The sequence below is a fragment of the Mastigoproctus giganteus genome, chromosome 7 (assembly GCF_048544385.1).
Source record: "Mastigoproctus giganteus isolate SK-2022 chromosome 7, ASM4854438v1, whole genome shotgun sequence".
Lineage (NCBI taxonomy): Eukaryota > Metazoa > Arthropoda > Arachnida > Uropygi > Thelyphonidae > Mastigoproctus > Mastigoproctus giganteus.
Genome location: NC_143581.1, coordinates 72,994,018 through 73,016,561, shown reverse-complemented (window position 1 = coordinate 73,016,561; position 22,544 = coordinate 72,994,018). Strand labels below are relative to the sequence as shown.

The 22,544-nt window shown below is 38.7% G+C and overlaps 1 protein-coding gene across 2 annotated transcripts in view; it reads right to left on the bottom strand.

Moving 5' to 3' along the window:
• The window catches only part of LOC150082990 (uncharacterized), a 389,813-nt gene that overhangs the window by 146,314 nt on the left and 220,955 nt on the right, over positions 1-22,544 (bottom strand). For both annotated transcript variants that reach the window (XM_090376961.1, XM_090376963.1), the window contains exon 11: positions 21,007-21,252. In XM_090376961.1, the coding sequence (XP_090233087.1) occupies positions 21,007-21,252 (246 nt within the window). The remainder of the gene's footprint in view (positions 1-21,006; positions 21,253-22,544) is intronic.

Here is a 22,544-nt window from a genome sequence, read left to right as displayed (position 1 = left end):
CTAGAGTCAATCAATTTCAATGGTGAAAGTTGGTTGTAAGGCATGGGGGAAATTTTTCTCAGCATGTTCTGTCTTAGACAGTAGGAGCTGTCTATTTATCTATGAGAGATGGAATTCACTTAAAGGAAGTGAAAGAGTCTTTGTTAATATCATATATAGAAGGGTTTAGGGGAATTGCAAATTGTTAAGACACCAATAGCTATCAGTGACCATATTTTGGTACTGAAAGTATCAAAGGAAAATGCAGTTATTAAGAATAAAGGGAAGGCCTTGTTTCCTTAACTTTCCCAATTATGAGGGGGTGGATACTAATGTATTCGCTGGAAAAGAACAGACTAGTAACATGCACTACATTGAACTGTGCTGCGTGGACAGTTCAATGCCAGTAACTTGAAAGGGCATTTCTAAAGAAATGTTAAAGAAATCTTTGAAGAAACACTGGCTGCAGTGGTAAACTTCAACCAACATCTGCAACTGATCTTGGATGCCAGGAATCACATACCAAATATGTTTTGGCTTGATGAATAAATACACATCTTATGTGTTTAATAACACCAAACTCACCAATGTCAATACAATACACAAAAAAAGGAGGCATTCAAAACTGTTACATCTTTTTTGATAATTGTGTACAATCCATGTTGGAAAGACAGACATAACACAAAGAGGATGGTATGTTTCTGACTTATTCAAGAATAGTTATCATTGCATGATGAACATCAAAATAACATTGAATTAGTCTGGATGAATATAAAAAGAGTGGAAAGCTTAAGAGTAGGAGGACATGCTACAGACCTAATGAACGAATTGAGTATGCAATTAGCTATACAGTGGGCATAGTGTCTGGGATCTATCTGGACATAGACTCGATCTTGCAGTTTCATCTGCTATTAGAAGTTGTCAAGTTGACCTCAGGGAAAATGTGATATCTGTGGGAGTATTTTGTCCTTTCATCTGTTTTATCAGCCAGCAAGATTTAAACCACTGAAATCATACATATCCTATATGTATCAAACTACACTACATCTGGCAGCTCTCACATCACGAAATTAATTCACAATTGGGTTGTCAGCTGTTATACCATTCTGAGTAGTGATATTGGAGAATAAGTAAAAACAGTCTTCTCTATTGCACTAATTTATATGCCCACTGAGATCATTACAATGATAATGTAATTGTCTTAATTCTTAAAGCAGAACAGACTTGTCTTTAAAATGAGTTGCCCTGGTAATTTCACTTCTTAAAACAAATGGCCTCTCGAAAAGGTTAACTGGCTATTTGTTTAAAAGATGCAGATGCTATAACAACTTTTTTCAGGACTAACCAATCCCTCTACAGATATCAGGTGATCGTTAATGAAAAAAAAAAAAACAGGAAAAAAAAAAAAAAAAAAACCCATATAACTTTAACTATATTACAACTTTGAAAATTCAAATACATGAGAGCTCACAACAAACCTTCCTTACAACTGTTTTATCTGCATATTGTCACTAAAAACATCTGCTATCTGATGACAGCAATCTAATCTTTTAAACACATAACTGATTAACCTTTGGCAAAGCCATCTGTTTTACAGTAGTGCAATACTGGTGAAATTTATTGAAAAGGCAAAAGCTTGTTCTGCTGTAAGTATTCAGACCATTATATTACACATGCAGTTTAAATCTTGATGGCAGCAAAAATAGTCTAGAGCAGCGGTTTCCAACCTTTTTTAATACTTGTACCACCAAAACCAAATTTGAAAAATTTCGGTACCACTCATTAAAATACGTATTTGTATTAAGAGAAAAAGTCAAGAATATATACGCATAATAAGGCTATGTTATAAATTATATATATTTTTTATTTCATTTTTAATACAAAAATTGAGCAAACTAAATAACAAATATTAAACAAAACAATAAAAATAAACTACAAAATGCCTGATTTAATTGTAATCAATAACAATTAAATGAAATAAATATTTGTTTATATATTATTAGCATTAGCATTAGTAAAGGCACACAATGCAAGAAAGTAAGCTTATGTGGCATTGGCCAAAAAAAAAAAAAAAAAAAAAAAAACCCTTCTCATTTCACCCATCCACTTGCTCCAAATGTTCGTCTAGTTCTGCCTTGAATTTATTTAAGCTATCAACTTCTACAACGACAGATGGAAGTTTGTTCTAGCAATTAAGCAGTGTCTGGCTAAAGGTAAACTTCCGCACATCTGTCCTACAACTGCGCCTTTCCTCAATTTGAATTTATACCCTCTCAGGCGATTATTCTGAGAAAGAGAAGAATCCTGTCATCAGTGAGCATGCTCAAATCATTCAAAGCTTTATACATCTCAATCAGATCACCTCGCAAGTGCTTAGTCTCCAGACACTCTAATTTGCAAAAATTAAGCCTTTCTTCATAAGAGCAACCCTCTGTACTCGTTCCAGCAGCTCTACATCCTTCTTAAAATGTTGTTGCAGCAGCGTACTGTCATTAGTGTCATTAATAACCCTGCCGATCTTTGTATCATCTGCAAACTTGGACATTAAGCCTGATATACCATCATCAATATCATTAATAAATACAGAAAACAACAATGGACCCAACACTGAACCCAGGGGGACTCCACTAATAATATTAGTCCACGAAGAGCAGTGTCCATTGATACATTCTCTGTCTTCTCCCACTAAATCATCCCTTTATCTATAGTAGCAATTTGCCTCCAATGCCACACTGCTCCAATTTGTGCAGCAATCTTCCATGTGCAACAGTATCAAAAGCCTTTTTATGAAAAATAATATTTATTTTTCATAATTTTATAAATTTAAAAAATTCAACTGTCCATTATTGAAGTACCACCAGTTGAGAAACGCTGGTTTAGAGAATAAAACAGTTCTGTGAGAACTTGTAAAGAAAGATTTGTCACCTTTTTCTTTGTATGTATTCTTAAATGCAACTGAAATAAGTGCTGGAATGCTTTCTTAATATTTCCAGATTTTAAAACGTTGAATGTATTTTGTAAAACATGATGGATTTTACAGCATTACTATATCTGTAAAATAATGAAGCTTAATGAATATTCAGATGAAAATTTTCTGTGTACAGCAGTAGGGAGTCACATTGGTGGAGTCTTCAAAAGAAATTCTTGAATGGAAAGTACCGAGCTATTGTCATGATGCAAAGGCCAATTTTCTTCCAAACAGCATCACATAATCTTCATAGAACTGTTTTATAAAAATACCATAAAACAGATAATGAACAATGCCCACTGAGTCAAAAAATATAATAAGCATGATCTTCATATCTGATTAAGATTATCTTACTCTTTTTTGAGTCTTGGAATATAATGGATTCAACATCTTCAGACATATCATGTATTCTTCGAGACACTGTGTTATTGGAACAGGGTATCATATCCAATTTCTTCGCCAAATTGTCACCAAATATACCACCTCACAATAGCTTTTGCACATGGGAAAATCAAATTTTCCGCAATAGTATGGGCTTGACCAGCTTTTGCTATTTCATAGCTAAGTACGATGCCTCAAGTGATTTTTCACTATTTTGATTTCTGAGTGATATATGCAAATCAATATTGGATGTTTTGATTTCTTGCAATTTCCATTTAAAAAAAATCAAATGGCTTTTCCACATAATTTTCATGTTTTGTTTCTAAATGACGAGACAAGATGGAAGGTTTAAACTACTATTGGCGAGCACTTCTCTGCAAATGCCACATTGTGGGTTTGGACAGTTCTCATCTCCAAGAAATGAAAAACCAAATTTAATATAATCTTCACTATATTTCCTCTTTTTACTGTTTCTTTTCATATGGGTTTTTTGAAGGTCATCTAGGGATGAATTTGAGGGATGATTTTGATTTTCGTGTCTCATTAATTTGTATTTCAACATTGTTCTTCATGCTTCCAGTCTTCAACCAACAGTCCATAATGTTTTTTTAAGTTTAAAAATACTGTAAATAAACAATATAATACTGCACAACATTCAAATCCACATGATATGGCATGGCACAACGACTAGCGATGTTCACTGGAATTTGTCTGACACGTGACTGAACAGTGCGATACGTACTGGTACGTCCACACTCAATCCCCCCCTTCACTGGCTGTCTAATAGAAACCTTTGAAATTAAAGATTCTATATCCACGTTGAAATCATTGCCTAGTGTCGACAACCAAAGAGCTTAAATTAAACAGCAGGTGGATTGACACAACCAGCACTAACCAATACAGATATGTTTTTACGGACACAACTATCTACTTGTGACAGTGGGGGGGTGGGGTTAGGAAGATGAATCACTTTTCCCATTAATAGGTTAATTATGGATGATAATCGGTGATTATTTTTATTATTATTATTTTTTAATGTTTAGCTTAGTAACAGAAATCTTGCACTGTATGATTTCTATTATTAAATTAAATACAATATGTAGGTTTCAAAATAATTAGGTTTCATTTAATGTTAACTGCAGATGGTCCTTGAGGATGTCACAGACATTCTCTCAGATATATAAGATAAGTAAGTTGTACTGGCTACCTGGGAGTCTAAAACGCTGATGGAACTGATATTCGGGTGAAATTCAAGTCAAGTAGACCCAATTTTGGTGAAGTCCGGATGGTCTGTGACAGCCAAATCCTCTGCTTGCACCTTCATGATAGTGGGACTGTTAGTAATAATGGGTATAACTTCCATGCACAAGCACACTGTGGGTGACCATCCAGGTATAAACCAACGTGAGCAGGGGTTGAGGTGTGGCACCAGCACCACATGGAGGAATGCCACCCCCCTCTCTGTTACCAGGCAATATTAGGCGGTAGATGACTCTCATCAACCGGTGAAATACCACCACTTTGCTTATTGGAGGCTCAAAGTGGTGGAACCCATGTTTAGTCTCCAGAGTTACGTTCTGGTCAACCCTTCCCCATTCCTTCAATCATGCAGTATGACTGATGACTTTTGAGGTTATGATGGACATTGTGGAGAGATTCAATCTTCCTGATATTTTGAGGGTACAGCTCTAAAACAGTGTTCGCAGGCCAGCCGCTAGTTAGTACACCGGACCAAACCTATTGGTAACTCTTTAGGAGCCTTCCGGATCAGCTAGTGTATAATCTTGCTACCTCTACTCTGCCAGACAGTGACCAGAGGGAGTACGAGTAGTGTGTATGGGAGGGGGGGCTTGGCTGAGGCCACGTTATGTCAAGGATCTGGGTATATTCTTACCATGTGTGTGTATACGCCATATCCAAAAATTTCATTACTTCATACACCATGTTCCCACCCTGCCAATTTTTCATACTATTGAATACACCATGAATTTTCAAACTAATAGAATAAGCTTATCTGCGAAAAGATCTAAACCTCCCAAACATTTCATAGTTCATTTCACAAATATACATGGTCTCAATTCTAATTTCAATGATGTCCATTTCCACTTGCAGTCTGCCAACCCCATGTACATTTTCTGACAGAATCTCAGTTATCGGTTAATTCAAATACTGCTCATCTCAGTTACCCAAATTACTCACTGTATGAATCCTTTTGCCTCAAAGATAGTACTTGTGCATATGTCCGTTCCGATATTCCCTGTCAGAGGATTGATAATTTGAAATCTCCTCTCTTCGATCTTTTCTGGCTTAAAATCTCTCTACCTCACTGTGCCAAATTCATCTGTTGTCTCCACTGTTCTCCAAACTCCACAAATCACTTAGACAGCTCTTTGACTTCCTCTCTTTGCAACTTGACTTCTCCAGTCCAATTTTCCTAACAGTGAGGTAATTTTCCTTGGTGATTTTAATGTTCACAACTCCAGCTGGCTTACATTTTCTAGTCACACCGACCCAGCTGGTCGAGATGCTGAGGCTTTTGCAATTTCTAATGACCTTGCACAGATTGTTCATTTACCTACAAGAATACCAGACAATCCTAACCATACAGCCAACACACTTGATCTTTTTCTTACAAACAACCCTTCCAAGTACACGGTCGAAGTGAGTGGTCCTTTAGGTACCTGCGATCACAACTTGGTGATTGTTGCTTCTCCAATGGAGCCTTTATCTCATGGCTATTCCCAACCTCGTATTGTTTAGTATTACAAGAATGCAAAATGGGATGACCTGCGAGATTTCTTTTCTTCTTTTCCTTGGTTGAACTACTATTTCAAAACTTCTGATATCAACATTTGCTCAGATCGTATCAGTGAAATTATTCTTGTAGGAAGGGAATCCTTTATTCCACACTCCACTCTTAAATCTTGTCCTTTATCTAAACGTTGGTTTTCCAATAAATGTGCTAAGGCTGTTCAAGAGAAGAATGTTGCATATCGTAATTATCTGTTTCCAATTCTTCAGTTTCATTTTCTGCCTACACAAAAGCTCGCAACAATTGTAAAGCAGTTATTAATCAGTCCAGATTAGATTTTGAACAGACTAAGAGTAGAAAACTTGCTTCTTGCCCTAATGGTAGCCGAGCATTCTAGTCTCTTGCCAAAGCTACTGACCACAACTTTTGCCCATCTCTGCTCCCACCTTTATCAAAACCAGATGGTTCTGTTGTCCCTTCTGCCAAGGATAAAGTTGACCTCCTAGCATCCCATTTTCCTTCCAACTCATGTATTAATGATCTTGGTAAAACACCTCCCACCATTCCCAACATGCTTCATTCAATGCCTCCTGTGGTCTTCCATCAAAAGGATGTCAGAAGGATTTTGGTGAATCTTGATGCTAAGAAGGTTCCAGGTCCTGATGGTATTTCTCCACTTGTTATCAAACCCTGTGCTCCTGAACTTACTCTCCTGTGACATCTTTTAATTTCTTATTCCAAAGGTGTTTTTCCTTCTGCTTGGAAATTTGCTCATATCCAGCCAGTTCCTAAAAAGGGTGACAAGTCCCTCCCATCCAATTATCGTCCCATTGCAATTACTTCTACTCTTTCTAAAGTAATGGAGAAATCAATTAACCACCAACTCTTAAACTACCTAGAAACCTTCCGTCTGATCAACGATTGCCAGTATGGATTCTGTCAGTGTCAATCCACTGGTGATATTCTGGTCTATGTTACCCATTTATGGACAAATTCAATCGAAAAGTTTGGTGAAACACAAGCAGTTGCTCTTGACATTTCAAAGGCTTTTGATCGTGTTTGGCATAAAGGTCTTGAAAACAACCTTTCATCTTATGGTTTGCCAACTGTTTTTATTAATTGGTTATCCAATTTTCTCTCTAATTGCTCACTGAAGGTGATAGTAGATGGCTCTCTGTCTTCTAACTTCTCCACTAATGCTTGTGTCCCCCAAGGTTCAGTTCTTTCCCCCCACTCTTTTCCTCTTGTATATTAATGTCCTTCTTACATTGATTGGAAATCCTATCCGTAGTTTTGCTGATGATAGCACATTGCATTCCACTTTCCATTTTGAAAAACCTTGCCGTGCTCAATCAGCTTCGACTTCTCGAATATCCGCTAACAATTCCTTAAATTCCGATCTTCAGGTAATTCTCCAGTGGGGCAAAGACAACTTAGTTGATTTCAATCCTTCTAAATCTCAGGCTTGTCTTATATCTCACAAAAAGGATTCTTCTGCTCCTATGCTTATCTTTGATGACACTCGAATTTATAGGCAAAATGATATATCGCTTTTGGGGATTACTCTGACTTCTAATCTCTCTTGACACAAGCACATTACAAATATTGCGTCCTCTGCAGCTAAAAAAACTTGGTTTTCTCTTTCGCTCTTGGCGTTACTTTTCTTCCAAACAGCTGTTCACTCTGTAGAAATCGCAAATCCACCCTTCCATGGAATATTGTTCCCACATCTGGGACAGTGCCCCCAAAAATTCTCTCAGGCTTCTAGATTCCATTCAAAAGAGTACAGTTAGGTTAATTAATGACTCCACAATAACAGTCTCCCCACTTTCTATCTCATAGATGTACTGTTTCTGCTGCATGCCTTTTCTATAGATACTTCCATGGGCACTGTTCTTCTGAATTGGCTTCTGTAATTTCTGCTCTCTCCTTCAAAACAGTCCAAACACGTGCCACCAACATCCATTTACTGTCCAACTTCAAATTCACAGAACCAACTTTTCATCTTCCTCATTTATTCATTCAATTGCCATTTTCTGGAACAACCTTCCTTAATACGTATTTCCTGAAAATTACAGTCTACAGAAGTTCAAGTCTAATGTCAACAAATATCTTCTTTCGTCTTCTCAACCTCCAACCCCAGCACACCACTAAGTACTATAGGTTCTAATACCTCTTGTGTCTGGGGTTTTCGTAAAAAAAAAAAAAAAAGATGGAAAACCTAGATTAATTCGGAGATAGGAAATTGATGGGTGTTAGCAATTACTGTCTTTTTAGGCCAGGACTTGAAAATACAATGCATATTTTACGCACCATGCAAGCTGCAATTTGTTGTAGAAAGCAAAAAAATAATAAGAAACTTTTTAAAAAAAGGGCATTTATTGACAAAAAATCAATGATAGTAAAACGCAATGTGATATTTTTATTAACAGAATAAGTATAAATCTTTAAACTGAAGTAATGAAAAGTTAATTATATATATTATAAAACTTTGTTTCTTCGTTTTCGTACTGGTATTGCTTTTTTTTTTTTTTTTTTTTTTTCAAGATTTCAAAACAATAAGGAACTGATGGGTATACCCATACATTATAGTAGACAAAATTTTGAATATCATAATTTATGTAATGAATTGGAAGGTTGTGAAGGGGAATTTTTAAATATATCAGGTTGGTTGATTTAGATTTTATTGGCGCATTAGCATCTAAGGCTATAATGCACCAAGACCAGGTAATATATAAAAATTTATTCTCTCAGTGACCTAAGTAGTTAGGCCATGTCCAGATATATAATAAAAGACATAACAATAATGTAAAAATTTTAAATATGAGTAAAAACCTTTATTGATTTAAAAAAGCTAAAAACAGCAGACACATTGTCATTGTCAGATAAAATCTGACTGAGTGTATATGGCTCAGTCAGATGGTTAAAAGCGGTAAAACGGATATTGCTAAAATCTGGACAGTCAATTAAAAGGTGTCTAATCGTTAAAATTGTGCCACAGGACACACACATAGGAGGGTCATCAGCCCTCAGCAAAAACGAATGATTTAAATGACTGTGTCCTATGCGGGTCCGGGCAAGAACAACTTCCTCCTTACGATTCCTGTGCAGACTAGACTGCCACGGTTCAATTACAGGCTTTATACGATATAATTTATTCGCAGCCTGTCTATTCCACGAATCCTGCCATTGGGAATATATCTTTTGGTGTATTATTTGCCTGTAGTCTGTATATGGGACTGACAGGCAGCGGTTATTATTGGGAATTGCTGATTTGGCTGCGGCGTCAGCCAAATCATTTCTCCTAATCCCAATGTGGCTGGGAATCCAGCAGAAGCGGATATCATATTCACGTCCAAGGAGGAAGTGAATCTTCTGCTGAATACTAGACAGAACTGGATGAGGATTATATCTCACAGATATTAAAGCCTGTAACACGCTGAGAGAATCGGAATATAAAATGAACCGTTGGTAATGGCATTCACTAATGTGGTGCAAGGCTAACTCTATAGCATGCAGCTCCGCAGTAAATATACTGCATTCAGAGGGAATCTGCTCCGATGTAGTGCTGTCTGTAAAGACAGCAGCAGATCCCACATATGATTCCGACTTCGAACCGTATGTGTAAACTGGCGCAAAGTCAGAATGTTCAGCTCGGTGTGCTGATGTGCTGAATAAAGCTGCAGGTAGACAGACGATGGAGTGTCCGACTTTCCCCAATTTCTAATGGACAAGTCACATGCTGGAACAAACATGAGCATGCCAGGGTGGAAGGGGTTGCTTTGGTGTTTGGGTAACCTTGTCTACCTTAATATTAAGTTCTTTGAGTAGCTCTTGGAGACGAATACCAAAAGGATGATTGGCAGTCTTACGGGTGTTGTACAAATTTTCCCATCGTGGCTCAAAAACGAATGGCCACGTAGGATGGTCTGGCAGGGATTTCAGTTTTAAGGCGTACTTTAGAGACAACTGCTTATGTCGAAGTGATAACGGTGGTTCGTTTGCTTCGATGTATAAGCTCTGGACAGGAGATGTTCGAAATGCTCCAATAGCGATACGGAGAGCCTAATGATGGACAGGATCCAGCCATCGAAGTACACTGTCTCTGGCCGAATTGTATACCAGGGACCCGTAATCTAGTCTGGATCGTACAAGTGCACGATAGATGCGTAGTAGGGTGCATCGATCCGCGCCCCAAGATGTTGAGGAAAGAGGGCGCAGAATATCCAGCCCTCTTGTGCACTTTGTGCGGAGTTGACGAATGTGATCCAGAAAGGTTAGCTTTTTATTGAATATGAGTCCCAAGAATTTTGTGTACGCTGCTACTGGAACTGCATTTTGTCCGAGCTTTAATTCAGGTTTAGGATGAAGATTACGCTTACGACAAAAGTGTACGCAAACGGTCTTCTCTAGCGAGAACCTGAAGCCATTAGCAAGAGCCCAGGAGTTGAGGCGATCAATAGCTTTCTGCAGTTGTCTTTCAATAACCCTCATGTTGCATGAAAGACAAAATATGCTAAAGTCATCAACATAGAGGGCACTGTTTACAGTCGGAGGAAGTTGTTCTGTGATGGAATTTACTTTGATGGCAAAAAGCGTGACACTTAATACTGATCCTTGTGGTACTCCCTCCTCTTGGCTGAAGAAACGAGAGAGTGAGGATCCCACACGAACTTGGAAAGATCGATTGGCTAAAAAGTTTTTAATAAAAATGGGGAGTTGCCCCCTAAGGCCAAGGCTATGCAGATCTTTTAAGATGCCAAATCTCCAAGTTGTGTCATACGCTTTCTCCATGTCAAAGAACACTGACATCAAGCGTTCGCGTTTTAGGAAAACATCCCGGATGGATGTTTCCAGTCTAATAAGATGGTCCAAAGTGGACTGGTTCCTTCGGAAGCCGCACTGGATGTTGGAAAGAAGGCCATTTGATTCTAAGTACCATATTAAACGAGAGTTAACCATTCTCTCCAGGATTTTGCACAGACAGCTAGTAAGAGCAATAGGAAGATAATTGGTGGTGACTTTTGGATCCTTTCCTGGCTTAGGAAAGGCAAGAACGATTGCCTTTCGCCAGGAGTCCAGAAACTGCCCTTCAATAAAGATTCTGTTATACAGAAGGAGCAGATAATCCATAGATTTTGGTGAAAGATGTTTAATCATTTCATAATGGATGCCATCTGGTCCAACAGCACTTGCTTTTGAAAGAGCGAGGGCTCTTTTCAGTTCCTGAATAGTGAAATCTCCATTGTAGGGATAAATGCAATTAGATTTAAAGTTAAGTGCCCGTTTTTCGATTTTATATTTCAGGACCAGGAACTCTGGGGAATACGAAGATGTTGCAGAGATGTTAGAGAATGTTTCCCCAAGAGAATTGGCTATTGCAGTTGGATCTGCAATAGCACATCCATTATAATCTAGGATTGAAGAAGGGTGGGATGTATATTTTCCCTTCATTTTCCGGATTTTATCCCAGACTACCTTAGAGTTGGTAGACTGGTTAATAGATGATGTAAAACGGATCCACGATTCCTTTTGACTCTAACGACGGATGTAGCGTGCTTTGGCTCGTGCACGTTTGAAGGCTATAAGGTTGTTTGTAGTAGGATATCGGCGAAATATCCCCCACGCTTTTTTTTGAGCCTTTTTTGCTGCTGTGCATTGTGAATTCCACCAAGGTTTGGGAAATGGTGGAAACTGGGAAGATGTTTTTGGAACAGCGTTCGCAGCTGCTTGGAAGATGATTTCTGTGATGTACTTTACTGCATCATTGATCGGCTCCCGACTGACTAAACTGAGGTCAAAATTTGCCTGATGTTGGAAGGCATTCCAGTCACCCTGATCAAACTTCCACCGTGGTAACCTAAAAGGACGACAGGGGCTCCCACTGCGTAACAAGGTTATCACGGGGAAGTGATCACTTCCGTATGGATTCTCCTCCACTTCCCAAGTGAGTGAAGGGAGTAGAGAAGGGAAGCAGATAGAGAGATCAATGGCAGAAAAAGTACAGGTAGGCATGTGGAAGAAGGTGTTTGTTCCAGTATTTAGAAGAGAAAGGTCATTGTCATTGAGCATACGCTCTATGACTCGTGCCCTTCCGTTGATGTTAGCACTACCCCACAGGGTGTTATGTCCATTCATATCCCCGAGAAGTAAGTAAGGGGGAGGCAACTGCGTTACAAGATCATCAAGGTCTTCCTGGGGGATGTCAGTCCCAGGTGGCAAATAAAGAGAGCAAACTGTTAATATAAATCCCACCGAAAGGCGAATTGCAATAGCTTCCATGCTAGTTGTAATTAGCAAGGGCTGAACTGGGGTCTGATTGCCGACGAGGATAGCCACTCCTCCAAGAGCAGAGCCATCCGCAATTCTATCCTTTCGAAAAATTGTGATGTTGTGTATGGTGGGATCGTCATTTGCCTCTAGATATGTCTCCTGCAAGCAAAAGCAAACTGGCTCGTGCTTTTGCAGGAGGGCCTTGATGTCATCAATATTTCGCCGGAATCCACGACAATTCCATTGTAGGAATTTAGCCATTATTTTGGCTTGGTGGGTCCATCAGGCGGCTTCCGAGGTGCTGAGGGCTTACTTTTATCAGTCTTGGGTTTATCTTTTTTGGGGAAGAATGGACGCTGTCCCGTGTCCATTTCTTCCTCCGCAAAGAGTTCCAAGACTGAATCTTCGGGTACCTCCTTCTGCTCGACATCCATGTTTTCTTGGGTTCTGGGGGGGGACTTCCCCTTTCTTATTCTTTTCTTTCATAATTTCCTTTGTTGCTTGTGGAGCATTAGGAGGTACTGATATAGGAGTGGCAGCTGATTGGTTCTTCTGTGCAGGTTTTTGAGAACTTAAAAGATAATGCGTGATGGGAGTGAAAGACCCCTTTGGAGGAATGGTCATGTCCGTCTGAGTTCCGACGGAACATCTCCCTGCTACCTTCTGGGCGTAGGTAGGTTTGTTGATATTCAAGGGTTTTACCGATTTCCTTGCCTCCTGGTATGATATATTTAGCTCTGCCTTCAGCTGTTGAATTTCTTTTTCTTCTTTCCACCTCTGGCATGCTCGTGAGTAGGCCAGTGTTCGCCTTCACAGTTAATACAGGTGGGTTATGCGGCTGAACATGCTGTTGTATCGTGGTCCTTTGCACCGCATCGAGCGCATGCAAAGACTCCACGGCAGGCCATTTGAGAGTGTCCATACGTCTGGCATTTAAAACACCGTAAAGGGTTCGGAACGTATGGACGCACTGAACAATTGATGTATCCAGCTTTAATCTCATCAGGAGGTTTAGGAGAGTTAAAAGTCAGGATAACGCTCCTGGTTTTAACAAGTTTTCCATCCTTTCGCGCAGTAATTCTTTTGACGGCAATAACTCCCTGTGGTTTTAATTCGGAGCAGATTTCCTCCTTGGTTATGTCGAGAAGGTCCCACTCCGAAATGACACCTCTCGATGAATTGAGTGTTCTGTGTGGTGTCACTGTTATAGGGATTCCTCCGATTGATGTTGTTCGGAGTAGATGTTCAGATTGCCTGTCATTTTTAGTTTCAATTAAAAGGTCTCCATAACGAAGCCTCTTAACTGATTTGGGTGAACCTGCTAACCCATCTAACCCTTTCTGAATAAAAAAGGGCGACATTTTACCAATCGGTGTTTTATTGGTAGAATGCATAATTAAGAACCTTGGGACAGGCCCTGATGGTAATTCTGTTCGCTGCCTCTTTTTAGCAATAATGCTATCTGTCTCCTTTTCATTGATTTCAGATAGGGACTGGGTTGGGGCCCCCGAAGAAGTGAGTTTATCAGGATTCATGGAGTTTTTTAAATTGTTCAGTGCCCGGGCTCCCCACCCACCACGGAGCCCAAAGGGACGCCCACTACCCGGCATGCAATAAATGCACTCGGGAGTGGGATGCCAGGGCTACCCAGACATTATACCTGCACTGCCGCCAGCCTGAATCCTGTCCCTCGGACCATGAGGGTAGGGGCGTGGCATTGACACGGTTGACCCTCGCAGGCGAGCCTACTAGCCGATTGATCCTAGCTGGGCCTTCCAGGACCACCCGTCTTGTCGAAGCAGGGGCCAAAGTGGTGTATTGAAGCTGGGCCCCTCAACCACCAGGATCCCCCTTTCTGAATTTCCACAGGTCGCAGCGCACGGCAAACACGCCGGATTCCATTGATGTAAGCCTGGAACCTGGGCTGTGGGCGTTGGATCCCAGTGATGCTAGTCTGGAAGTCCAGCAGCGTCACTGGGAGGTGTCCTCACCACGTACAGGTGCCCACGTCGAGGGGGAAATATATCAGACTGAATCGAGAAATGCTATGTTTCAAATTTGATTAATAAAACATGGACTATCCAACTACTTCTACTTATTTATTAGCCCTTAAAGATAAATATACGAAAAAAAGAACTGTTGTTACTTTGAGACAATAAAAAAAATAAAACAAAATAGATGGTATTATGTAATATTTTTTTTTTCCAGCATTTCTCCATGGTATTCCTGTTTGAATACAGTTTGACACTTTTGCCCATATTGCCCATTTTACGTAAATCCATAAATGTTTGGAATTAAAATTTCAGTATCCATAATTAAAACTTCTGTATTCCAAGTTTTCTTTACGTCACCAAGAATTCTTGCTTTCTACAGCAACAGCAGTTCCAACAACTGCCTGAGGTGAGAGGTGAGAGCAGTGCGCCAGAGGTGAGAGCAATGTGTACCCAGTTGAGTGATATCTGTACTTCACATGGGAATCAGCAAGCTTAATTTGTTAAAGTAAGCTGGGGATTAACACAAAACGCGGTATCGCTGTTAATGTATGCACTCCCATTAACTTACAAGGACACCTGTTGTGCATGTTCACCATGTAAGGGTACATAACCAAAACCACAACTAAATATAAATTTTGAACTGAATCACATAAATTAACATTAAACTATTTTGCAGTTTCCAAAAATATACCTATATAAATCTATGGAGATGCCATTAGAGAATTTTTAGTGTGAACTCCCGGGAACACTTTTGCGAAACACCGGTTGGGAACCACTGGTCTAGACAAATGCAAGACCCACACACTGCACCAGGGAAAATTAGTCGGCCGAAATTACCAGCTGCTGACTGGTAAAGAGAACGAAGCTATGACAGAAGGAGAGACCTACAAATACCTAGGGATGATGCAGGCTCAGCAGTTAGAGCCCAAGGAAATCAAGAAGTGCCTGACTGAAAAATATCATCAGAGACTCAGAAGCCTGCTGAAAGCAAAATTGAACGGAGAGAACACAGTTAAAGCTATAAACACCTATGCAGCTCCAGTACTCACATACTCCTTCAGGGTCATAGATTTTACTAACACCAAGCTAGAGGATATCATGCGATAGACAACAACGATGATCAAGAGCCACCAACACCACCTGAAGTCAACAGTGGAGAGACTAACAATGGCTCGGAAAGAGGGAGGAAAGAGGCTGATACAGCAACAAAAAACAATGATAGTTAACCTCAAGGATTACTTCGAGAACAACACAACACCACTCCACCAGGCTATAAGGAAGATAGATAAGAGGTATACCCAGCTCAACCTAAGCAAGGAGCCCCCTCCCACCCAGACAGCACAAGAAATGAAGCTAGAAAGATGGGCAAAGAAGACACTCCACGGCAGACACTACAATGACCTCCATTGAGATCACATCGATAACAATGCTTCCAATGCATGTATCACAAGCGGGACGCTCTTCCCCACCGGAGAATTCATGCTGGCCATCCAAGACCAGGTAATCAACACCAGAATCTATAGAAAATACATCGCAAAGGAGCCCGGAATGTCAGATGACACATGTCGACTATGCCAACTGACCTCAGAAATGATCCAACACATCACAAGGGGGATGCAAGGTATCACTCAGACTGAGTATGCTCATAGACATGACTACATAGCCAAGGTAATAATACATCAGAAACTAGCAAGGAAATATCAGCTGACCAAAGAAAGTGTACCACACTACAAGTACGAACCCCAGGCAGTACTATTAACCCCAACCCACAAGCTATACTGGGACTGCACCATAATAACGGACAAGACCATTCCGTACAACAGACCGGACATAATCCTTGTGGACAAGATGCAAAAAGGCTACCTACCTGATTGACACAGTGGTGCCCAACACTAGCAATGTCCAGAAAACCCATGAGAAAAAAATTAGGACATACATGAACCTGATACATGAGGTCAAGGAGATGTGGCATATGCAAGAAGTAACACCCATCCCAATCAATGTGTCAACCACCGGTATGGTGCCTACATAGCAGCCTAGAAGCAATAGGTCTCCCAGAGAACACCTACAAGGAACTCCAGAAAGTCATAATCCTGAACACCTGTAGGATAGTCAGAGAGTTCCTCGACCAACAGTAACACCAGACATTACAACCACCCTGTGTACTTGGTCGCAGTACCCGTCACGGAGTGGAATCCTCCAATCACGGCGAAAAAAATAATATAAGAGCAACAACAACAATAATAATAATAATAGCCAGACATAACAACCACCTAGGGCAGTGGTCTCAAACTCAAATTGCATGCAGGCCGAATGCACGATCTGAAAGCAGCTGACGGGCCGGAATTTTTTTAAAAACAAAGTGAGAGTGAATATAAACACTGTATTTACAACAAATACATAATTGAAATGTATTCGTGGGCCGTGTAAAATTGCTGGGGGGGATGCGGCCCACGGGCCGCCAGTTTGAGACCACTGACTTAGGCATGTGGTACCAGTAGTTGTTGCAGGGATGGGGAAAAGCCCATAATGAGAAGAAAGAAGATGGAAATCATTTTATCTTCTTATAATAATACCACACCAGTGTTATTAAATTTTAGCATTAGCATTAGTAGAGGCATTTGATGCAAGAAAGCAAACTTATGCAGCATCAGCCAAAAAAAAAAAAAATAATAATAAAAATAAAAATAAATAAATAAAAAATAACCACTTCCACTTCACCCCTCTGTTCGTTCAAAATACCTGTCCAGCTGAGCCTTAGACTTATTTAGGCTATCAACTTCCACGACAAGGGATGGAAGTCTATTCCAGCAATCAACCACCTGCTGGCTAAAGGTAAATTTCCTCACGTCTATCCTACATCAGTCTTTCCTCAATTTGAATTTATGCCCTCTCAGGTGATTATTCCAAGCAAAAGGAAGAATCCCATCAGCATTGAGCATGCTCAAACCATTCAAGGCTTTATACACCTCTATCAGATCCCCTCGCCAGTGCCTAGTCTCCAGACACTGTAATTTGCAAAACGTAAGCCTTTCTTCGTAAGAGCACCCCTTTGTTCCATTCACTAATCTTGTTGCCCTTCTCTGTACTCGTTCCAGCATCTCTACATCCTTCTTGAAATGAGGCCTCCAGACCTGTATACAGTAATCTAGGTGCGGTCTGACCATTGCCTTATACAAGGGAATAATCGCCTCCTTATCCCTGCTAGAAAAATTCCTATATATCATTGACAATACACCATGAGCTACTCTTGCAGCCCGTCTGCACTGCTCAGAAAACTTCATATCTGAATGCACAACCACCCCCAGGTCCCTTTCATTCTCTACCACTGTCAGTGTAGTACCACAGAGTTGATACGTTGCTCTGGGGTTGCTGTTTCCCATATGTAGTACTTTACATTTGTTAAACTTCATTTGCCACCTCTCAGCCCATCTGCTCAACCTTTCCAGATCCTGTTGCAGTAGCATAGTGTCAGTAGTGTCCTTGACAACCCTGCCAACCTCCGTATCGTCTGAAAACTTGGACATTAAGCTTGATATACCATCATCAATATCATTTATAAATACAGAAAACAATAATGGACCCAATACTGAGCCCTGAGGGACTCCACACTAATACCATTAGTCCACGATGAGCAGTGTCCATTGATTACCACTCTCTGTCTTCTCCCCCTCAACCACCCCTTTATCCATAGCAGCAATTTGCCTCCAATGCCACACTGCTCCAATTTGTGCAGCAGTCTTCCATGTGCAACAGTATCAAAAGCCTTTCTAAGATCCAAGTAAATAATATCAAAGTTATTCCCTGCATCCAGTTCTTTTGTGACTGCATCATAGTATCCAATCAAATTGGTCAGGCAAGACTTCCCCTTAACAAAACCCTGCTGTGTCTGAGCCATAACTGAAGTCTTGTCTAGATGATCCTGCAGTGCTTCTTTAACCAGTGCCTCCATTAATTTTCCAGGAACAGAAGTTAAACTAACAGGTCTATAATTACTTGTGTCGCCCTCTGATCCTCCTTTGTGAATTGGGGTCACATTTGCACATCTCCAGTCCATGGGTACTTCCCCTGAGTCCAAGGAAGCTGTCATAATTATAGATAAGGGTTTGCTTACTTCCTTTGCTGCCTCCTTTAATATAACTGGATAGATCCCATCCACCCTAGGTGCCTTTCTTGTATTTATCTTCAACAATTTCTCCTCCACTTTACTCTCAGTTATTACAAGCTTCTCTAGCTTACTGCCAGCTTTGAATACACCTCTGGCATTCCCCTCGCTGAATAACTCCTCATGTGTGAATGTCGATGCAAAATATTCATTCAGTTTGTTAGGTACCTGAGCAGGATCATCAACAGTTGACCCATCGATATCAAGTGGACCAATCTGATTCATCCCCTTCCTTCTAGAGTTTACATAAGTAAAGAACTCTTTGCTGTTTTTCTTTGCATCCCTTGCCAAAGATTTTTCGTAATCTGCCTTCGCCTGCCTAACCTCCTTTGTAACTTGGTTACAGATCAACTTGTATCTATCATAGGCTTCTGTGTCATGTGTTAATTTGTATGTATCCCATGCATTTTTCTTCTCTTTTAATCACTTTTAATCCTTCGAGGGCATCCACCCTGTCCTTCAAGCTCTCATATAGGCCCATAACAATGCTGAGTTGTCGCCTGATTTCCTTACACTCCTTGCATCGCGCACACACAAAGACATCCCCCATGGCAGTATCATGTCCTGTACCTGACTGCTCCACAAACATCAAGCAAGTAGTGCATTTTAATAGGCTGTGATTCAGAGGGCAACTGCCGCCCTCAGTTCTCACCTGAGCCACAGCAATCCTATTAGCTTGAGCCTTTTGCTTTGCTGCTCTGTTCAGAGTCATGATTTTGATTTAATTTTAATAAAATTTCAATTTCAGTACAAAATTAAAACCTTAAACTTATATCTCAACACAGTTAGAACGCTATATTTATGTCTCAGTATTGAGTGTTATCTACGAAATCCCTTTATATAACTTCCGTATCAAGTTAAGTATTAATTATTTATTTTTTACTAATTTTTATGTTACGTAATCCAAGTCGTTATATGTATAATTAAAAGTACAATTTAATTGACAATGAAGTTCAACAAGATTAATTATCTGATTAATGACAATATTATGTACTATACTATACTATATTAAGCTTATGCTATCTATTTCGAGATATTTTGTATCGCGTTACAATGGCGGCAATTACGAACAGTAAACACGTGGATTTGATACCCTTTCCGATACTAAGTAATACCTACAAAATCTCTATCTAAGTTACTTTAATCTAAGTATCGTAAATAAGAATATAAAACTACTCTAGAAAATAAGTTAATATGCCAATTTAAGCTAATAGAACAGAAAATAAATCAGAAAAAACTTCTCTGTTCCAGGAGCGGCAAAAATGTACGTCTGCACAGCATACTATCGTTCTCCGAGAATTAAAGGTTAAGTGTTAAAATACACTGCTTTTTATAATATATTACCATATTATAGTATTTTTTGTAGACAAAAAATCTTAAGGATTTACGACCATCATATGTTCAGTTGTTGCAGAATCCTAATCCACTTTTCCTAAAACCAAGTTTTTTGAATTTGCAACATCTTTCAAAAAAAGTTTTTAAAAAATTAATAACAAAATCAAATTTACTTAAGTTACACTTCAAAAAGAAAAGAAATGATTATTTGTTTAAGCAAACCAATGCATAATTAAATAATCGTTTACACCCAGTGATTTCTAAATATAAGGAGATAAAATGAAAGATATAATTACAGCCTCGAGGTGGGTGATATGTTCCTAAAAATAAGTTTCATTTGAGAATTAATATAACTTATTTTACTAGAAAATAAATGTTTTGCTTTGTTTAAAATTACTGATGTATACCTTTGATCATATTTATTCAAAGGAGAGGATGGTCAATTATAAGTATTCTGGGATTTCTTAAACTTTCAGTTTTTAATATGACTAAGATTTTTCTTAAAGGATTAAATCTTAATTTCTAGTAATAATAATGGGGTAATCTCTTTAAGAAAGATGTAATCTCTTTAAGAAAGAGATTACCCCATTATTAGAAATCACTGGATAAAGGTTTCAACATGAGTATCCCATCCCTGTCCTATTTTTGTGCTACAGCTGTATGTATTGCTCAATTATGCATACAACATGGTTTCCGGTATGGATGTCAAGAAAGCAGTACATTTATCTAGGCAGGTTCAAAGTCGTGAAAGCAACAATAGAAATAAACTTGTTCCTGAACCAATAAATGTCACTGATTTTTTGTTTTTATTTGTACAGTAATACAATAAAATCTAATGTGTTTAGATAATTAACTTTAGATATTCACATTAGATAATCTAATGTGAATATCTAAAGCATTATGCATTAGATATTCAGTGGGCAAACTTAAGATGGTCCCTGATTTCAAACTGATGAAATGCTGAAAAATACATTTTAGTTCTGGACAGATACACAGCAAAAACTGTACAATTTTATAAAATTAAAAGATGATTCAACAAAGAAAATAAAAAAATATATATAATTAAATCTTTGTAAATGAAAGGAGAAAGGCTACATACTGTATGTAAAACACAATAAGTAAACTGCATTAAAGCACAATTCTGAAGCAGAATAATTACCTGTTTAATGTCAGAAATTTTTTTTTGATAATGTAAGGCTGATAGCTCTTGCTTAAATACTTCTTGCACAATTTTCCGAATATATTCGGCATCAACATTGGACTTTTCTTTCATTTTCCCAAATGCAGCTGGAGACTCTTTATTCCCAAACAGTGATGCAATTGAAGAATCCAATGAATATGCATGATCATGATTTTGTGCTTGTAGTACATCTGAAGTTAAGGGGGGTGATTTTTCAAATGGAACCTGAAAAAGGCATTTAATAATATATAATACAATCATTATTACAACAAACCTCTTGTCGCTGTTAACTGCAACATATCAAATAAGTATAAGCAGAGAGTGCGATCACTTCATTATCTGGCATGAGTACAAGGTTGGGTCATCCCATTCTATAAACCTTTACAGGCAGTTATAAATATTTCTCAGTATAAATTTCTCCACCAAGCATCTCACAAAATATATCACATTGTAAAACAGATCACCACAACAGGTTAAGGAATACTTATGAGGCTGAACTATAATGGTTAAATATTTGCATACTCCAATAGTTTGTAACAATATAATGGTTGGAGGTAAACTATTGAAAATAACACTGAACAACAAATTTTGGGTCATATCTTGTTACAGGCATGAAATTGGGTTTACTTTATAGATTGTGGGGTGGTAAGCACAGAAATATTGCTTAAAATGGCAGATTGGCTCTTGTTTATGAAAAAAGTAGTTTTGAACTTACCTGTATCGGACACGGGACCTTTTCACCTATTCAGCTTAACGTCACGCAATGCAAATGTAAATGCATCATACATTGCATCTTCTTGAAAAAAGGTACAAAAGCCAAAAGTGAATTTTTTCAATTAAAGCAATAAAAATGCAAAAGTTTTTTAAAATTTTACATTTTATTGCAATAATTTGTCACATTTGTTAAAAACTTTTAAAAAATATGACAGTTTTTATCATGAAAATTGTAACAGGTGTAATTGCAGTGGATTCATGTGAGAAGTGTCACCAAGAACAACATGTCATTTTCCAGATAGTACCTCTCAGTGTGTACTGATGTCACTTTCTTCAAAGGTGTCAATGTGCATATTATAAAAACACAAATAAGTCTACTATAAAAGCATTATGAATCTCATATTGCAATACAAAATTCCTGATATCTGCACTTCAAATAGAGAACTAGTCCATAAAGAGAAGTATACAACTATTTATTTATAATGATGACACTGCCAAGATGGGCTGCTTCACTAATTACTCTCCCTTCATCAGTAGGTAAATAAGCATTCTAAAGTGCAGGATCTCTTTGCCTATTTATCTGCAGATACTGTCAGGTTGCAGTGATAAATTGTGGTGATCTGATAGAGTGAAGATTAGAATAAGGGAGGTAAATATATTCAATTTGATATGCACACATTGTATATTAAATTAATATGCAAGATATGTCTGGATGGGCAAAGTAGATGGCATAGAGTAGACATCTTTAAAAGCACAAAATGTGATATTGTTGTAAACATTGGCACAAATGATATTAGGAAAAG